Source organism: Ictalurus furcatus, chromosome 20 (genome assembly GCF_023375685.1).
Source record: "Ictalurus furcatus strain D&B chromosome 20, Billie_1.0, whole genome shotgun sequence".
Lineage (NCBI taxonomy): Eukaryota > Metazoa > Chordata > Actinopteri > Siluriformes > Ictaluridae > Ictalurus > Ictalurus furcatus.
The window spans coordinates 12845921-12852026 of NC_071274.1; the positions used below are offsets into that span (position 1 = coordinate 12845921).

At 34.5% G+C, this 6106-nt stretch overlaps 1 protein-coding gene across 1 annotated transcript; it reads right to left on the reverse strand.

Moving 5' to 3' along the window:
* Positions 1-2249: 2249 nt before the first annotated feature.
* Positions 2250-6106, reverse strand: LOC128624482 (G-protein coupled receptor 55). The gene is made up of 2 exons (XM_053652164.1): positions 6048-6106; positions 2250-4268 (listed from the first exon to the last, which is right to left on the reverse strand). Exon 2 carries the CDS (start codon positions 4259-4261, stop codon positions 3320-3322), a length of 942 nt encoding a protein of 313 aa, XP_053508139.1. The 5' UTR covers positions 4262-4268; positions 6048-6106; the 3' UTR covers positions 2250-3319.

The following is a 6106-nucleotide window of genomic DNA, read 5'->3' on the forward strand; positions in this document are numbered from 1 at the left end:
ACCATTCGAAGAAGACTTCGAGAGCTGAAATATAGAGGTCATACCACAAGATGCAAACCACTCATCAGCAGTAAGAATTGGAAAGCCAGATTGGAATTCACAAAGAAATACAGAGATGAGCCACAAAAGGTTTTAAATTGCCATGTCCATCACCACACCTCAGTCCAATTGAGCATGCATTTCACCTCCTGAGACTGAAGGGAGAAATCCTACAGAACAAACAACAACCGAAAGAAGCTGCTGTACAACCTGTACAACAATTTTGTGATGTCAGTGGGTTGACAGATTTATGCAGTTATGGCAACCAAGGGACATACTGTACGTTCACATATTTTAAGATGATCTGTTCCTATAGTTTTGGTCATCTACAAATAGGGTGGTTTGCCACCAAAGGTGTTATGTTCTGAGTTGTTTAACAGAACTAGCTATAAATATCAGGAAATGAAAGCTGAAAATCTGATCTCTAATTCTGATCATCTTTTGATCCGAAACCCAAAAGTCTTCAGTGTATAGGAAAAACAAAAGAATTGGCCTTGCCATTCCAATAATTTCAGAGGGGACTTTAGATGTGTTCTGTGTTTGTGTAAAACCATTTAATCCTTCTTGCAAAATAACACATTTGTTCGAGTATAATTAATAGATAATTAGGCCATATAGTTTTAAAGTTACTTATAGCAATTGCAAATTGTTTTAATATATTTTATAAAATAAAATATGTAATTTAATTTACTTTATGAAAATAAAATCTTCATTGTAGCTCAGGTAAACTAATTGTTACTAAGTATTACAGAACTGTTTTTCTGGCTTATATTTTCCTGTTTCTCTAAGGCTTAAAAAAAAGGTGGAATCATCAGCCATGATGGTAGTGAATGGTAAAGAAATAGCTGCAAGACATTGCAAACCCAGCTTGGCTAGTGCAATGAAATTACCAACCTGTGATAACCACTGAGACTCACAGTGAAACAGACATCCCGATCCAGTTATTAGACCAAGTCCAGTCTTTTGGTCAGGTGAGAATGTGTATGCAAGTGTGTACATGGATCTCTCTCTGCCAATGCCTACCTTCAGCCTGGTCATGGTTCGTGGTATGAGTTTGTGAAAACAGACAGGTCACCACAGTTTCCTGGATGTGTAGTGGCATGCAACAGAACTGGAATGGTTGCATGAAGTTGCTGATGTTCCCATGAAGTCATAGTGCAAGGCATTAGATACATTAACACAAGTGTGGAACAGACTTCATCTATGATCATTTTTTTAAAAAAATTTGGCTGTCCTGTCATGCTTTTTGATTCCTTCAATTAAATTTTTTAGGGATCACACATATTTAACAGCTAACTCTGTTGTATGCTTACCATAATTTAGAAAATACTATAATTAAATAGCTTACATTTTTTCAAGCTTTTTTTAGGGTTGAGGTTAATTGTTCGTTAAAATCATGCTACTGGTTAAGTACTACATCCTACGAATGACCTATGTATTATCGCACTGCATGAACTTCAGTCACTTTGCTCTTCCTGTATGTTTATTGTTTCTACTTCTTATATATGCTCTTTGTCTGTTGTGTAAAGGACTACAATAAAATTTCAATAATATCAGTTAAGTTATTGGGGACAACTTAAAAGAGAACACTAATTAAAGTTTACTTAAGAGGTAAGTGACTTGCTACCATGTGTGACCATTACGGCTAAAACATTCTTTAGCAGAACATTTTTAATGCTTTGATTGTACCAGAGATATAATCTTTTTTTTTTTTTGCTAGTTTCAGTTTCAGTGTAAATGGAGGCCATTCGCAGTGATTATTATAAATAGGATCACTTATTTGCAGAATGAATTACACTGGGGTTTTCTCTATTTGAAGTGCAAAAGTTGCGGCAAACAGTCACTTTTTGCTGAATTGTTTCCCTTCAAGTCTAATAGATAATCTCTGATATAATATTGAGTTGTTTGATTTTGTATTTAAAAAAATCACACCATGGATTTAAAGCAGATTAAATAATTTTTAAAAAATCACAAACAGACGAAGTTGCTCTTACACCAGTCACTCACCAAACATATTTTCTTAGATGGTCTTTATTCTGTTTGACTCAGACTGTTGACACATTAATGGCAACTCTCCAGAGAAAGCACTATATAGCTAACCTCTATCTGGTAAATGTAAGCAGTAATAAGTTACTGTATCTTTCAGCAGAATGTACTGTACTTAATCATACCATCTATGCGCTTAAAAATAAACATGACAGGAAATGCAGTGCTTTTATAGTTTTAATTCCCGTAAAACGTTTGATTACTTGGTTGTAAAACAATTATTGTCAGTGCCGCTAAGACCTAAAAAAAAATAAAAAATAAAAAAATCTCACCATAAATGTTACCATTATGTGAAGAGATCTTTGAAAATTATTATCCAGCAACAAAAATATTAAAGAAAAAGGTTACACAAATTATTATTCTGTTACTGCTTAGGTATTACCCTAATACTCTATTTTACATACATATCACACCTCAAATGTAATAATAATAATAAAAAAAGACAAGACTATATTAAACAGATAAAATTTATATTAGAAAAACACAAGAAATAACAAGCTTTACTTTTAAATAATGCTTTTCTATAGGATATGATGTACAGTAAGCATGTGAATTGTTGCAGAAAGAGAAACATTTCTGAGGCAGAATGAAACTGCCAGGCATGCTGCCTGTGCCCACTCCTTCACCCAGCTAAAGAAGGCTGGTAGCGGTATCCTCTGTGATTCTCAGCCCTTTCCCCAATTAAATATTTATTGCTGAATATATATTAAACTTCTCATGAACAGAGTTCATGTCCCTATGACACACAGTATATAAAACAGATTAGTTTAACAAAATGGTGCTATAAGTAATTGGTCAAGATAAATCTCACGAACTTCTGAAAACTCATTTCTGAACTCTCTGTTCAGCTCGGCACGCTCCTGTTTGCGTGAGAACCACCTTTGACAGCCTGCCGAGGTGACTCAGACTAGAATCCTTTTTCTATCTTACACATCTGAGGTATACCGTATATAAAACAGAGGAGTTAAAAATGAGTAAATGTGTCTTGATAAGCATCACTGTTTTTGTTAACCCAACACTAAAGTCTGTCTTCAGCTTGCCAACCTCCACACTTAATCAAACGATCCATGGCAGCTTCTTTCTAAAAGTCATTTTTGTAAACTGACCATTTATCTTCTGCCTCTGAGGCACACTAAATTACACAGATTACTGTAACAATAATGAGTCTTAGTAAACATGATCATGTTTTAACAATCCACAACAAAAAAATTCCACACTTTCTTTCATAAGTGTCTTAAGCGTCTGAGGCACTCACACTTCTAATCCTAGTGATGGACATCCTAAATCTGTCCTTACTTGCCCGTACCTCTTTGGCTACAAAGTAGTAGAATATGGCGTCCAGGCAGCATGTTATATTGGCCAGGTGCAGAGACAACTGTAAAAACAGGGAGATCTTTCTCATGACGTCACACTCAGAGATGATAGATCTGTGCACCAGGAATTGGAGAAAGATTGCAATATGGCATGGTGTGAAGGGCACCAGGAATGCACACAGGCTGCTGTAAATGACCCAGACACCAGATTGTTTGTCACGAGTTTTTGTGAAGTTTGGATTACGCAGGGTATGGATACACTTTGCTGAGCAATATATTAGCACAAGAGCAGGCAGCAGGAAGCCAAATACTTCCAAACATACAATAAGCACCGGGTGCCATGCTTTATTTGAAAAGCCATGGAAGCAGTGGAAATCATTCCTCTTTTCATCCTCTTCATGGAATGTGTAAACTGGAGCAGTCACTGCTATCACAAACACCCAAATTACCAAACACACAATCCGTACATTTTTCTTGGAACGCAGGTTCTTTGCGTGGAATGGGAGGCATATGCCTATGTAGCGATCCATAGATATGAACATGATAATGTAAATGCTCCCATACATGGCCATGAAATACAGGCTTTCCAGGAAAGAGCAGAAATGTTTTTTGTTTGCTGACCACTCGTTGTTTGTCGCGTGCATCTTAAAGGGCAGCTGAAGCAACAAGAGCAGATCCATTACTGCCAAGTTGATCATGTAGATGGTGGATTCAGTCCATTTTTTAAAAACAAAGCAGAACACACAAATCGCAATGGCATTTAGGATGATGCCAAACACAAAGATGGGCACGTAGATGGCCAGCTCCAATGACTGTACGAGCTTGTCCACTTCATAAGTTGAACAGGTGCTATTGTTGCTCATTGTAACTCTGAGGGAAAGAAAATTTGCTTATAAAAGTCTTCTGATCATTATCTCTCATATACCTACTCACATACACATATTAACGATTATATAGTAGTATGAGCAATAATGAGCAATGACTTATGTACCTTATTTAAATATATGTTTAAATTGAATCACATTTATTCAAATTAATTAGAAAAATTTGTATCTTTAGTTGCTGTTCCTCTTAAATTAGTTTTTTTTTTTTTTTCAGGATAATATAACTGCATTTTATTATTATTATTATTATTATTATTATTATTTTATTATTAAATGTAATACAATTTAAATGTTCCCATACTAAATATTCCCATACTGTAACTACATAATAAACACAATAAACTCTATCTAAATTGTCATTAAATAAAATCAACTCCATTACAAACTCTGTCAAAGGGTAATGAAATCAGTATTGAAGAGTGTACACTAAAATTAAAACTAAACAGATTTTTCAACAGTCTGTGTAGAACTTTTGGTGTGTCAAATTGAAATGAATCTCTAAATTAATTTTAGCTCTATTGGTTTAAAAGTACTTGCGTTTGTATTGAATTTGGTTTGTTGATTTGACTTTTCCCCCACTTTTTAAACTTTTCATCAAATTAAGCTTTGTTTAAATACTTTTAGGTCTGCTAATTTAACCCGTCAGAACAATCTTGCCCAAAACAGTCTTAGTGACGTGTGATCAGAGATCATGTGAAAATGACTCAATATAGTGGGAAATTATTTACCTAACATTTGCCACATTCAATGGTATACCCAGATTTCTCTGATTTATTTCACACAGTCTATATTATATAAACAAACAACCCAATGCTTTCTGCTAGAAAATATAAGTTGTGCTCAGGCAGCATTTTGTTTAAAATTGGTTGCTCCAATAATATTCAAATATGAGTATAAGCTTATTTATGACATACAGAGTCATGCGTTATAACCCCAGTCTTCCTCTTTTTTTGCATCACACATCTGACTACTTATGACAAAACAGTAATAAAAACGAAAACATTATGTTTTCAAATGGCACAAAGCTGTTGCATTAGTTGATGAAAATATCGTCTAATTTCTTCAGCATGTTTATGCATGAGGAACTGATAGAGGCTTTTGGATGGTGCTTTAGGAACAGAAGTGCAGAGATGTCATTAAGTAATTTTTATGTAATGACTCTAGCCTTTGTTGTTTTTAATTAATACCTGTTCACAGGCATCTATGCCTACGCCTGTGAGACCAATGCCAACTATATCTACATATTCAAAACAAAGGTTTATGTGTATTTCTACTTTGCAAACGCATTGTTGCTTGAGGGACTCTACTCTATGTGTGTTGCCTTGTTTTATTTACTTTAGCTTGCATTATTATGAAATTTTAGGTATTTTAGGTAGAACTTTCAAAAGTACTCCCATCTACTACAGTAAATCTAGTTATTTAAAATGTTTCAATACAATTTTGCCAGTGCTTACATTATTCAAAACTACTTACCATTTCAACTGACTACTTTCGTCCTTATTTGCCAAATATGTTGAACTACAACGGTTGATTATTTTGGTTAAACACGTTTGTGGTGAAAGTATCATTCAGACAACAACAGTAGCTGTCCAGATTTTTGAACACTACTTTCAGTAGTTTTCAAAAACAGGAACAAATAAACCATTCAAATAAATCTACCCACAAACAAAATGAGGGACTTTTATATTTACTTTTACCTGTCAAATGGTTCAAATTCTAACTTGAATATTCAATAATAAATATTGTTTAACAAAGTAAATCTTACCAATGTAAATGTGCTCTGATGTGAGTGTCTGACACTTTCCTGAGAGCTGACTGTGGCGT

Excerpts from the sequence above, each read along its gene's own strand:
- LOC128624482 (XM_053652164.1), bottom strand. The coding sequence starts at position 4,261 with ATGAGCAACAATAGCACCTGTTCAACTTATGAAGTGGACAAGCTCGTA.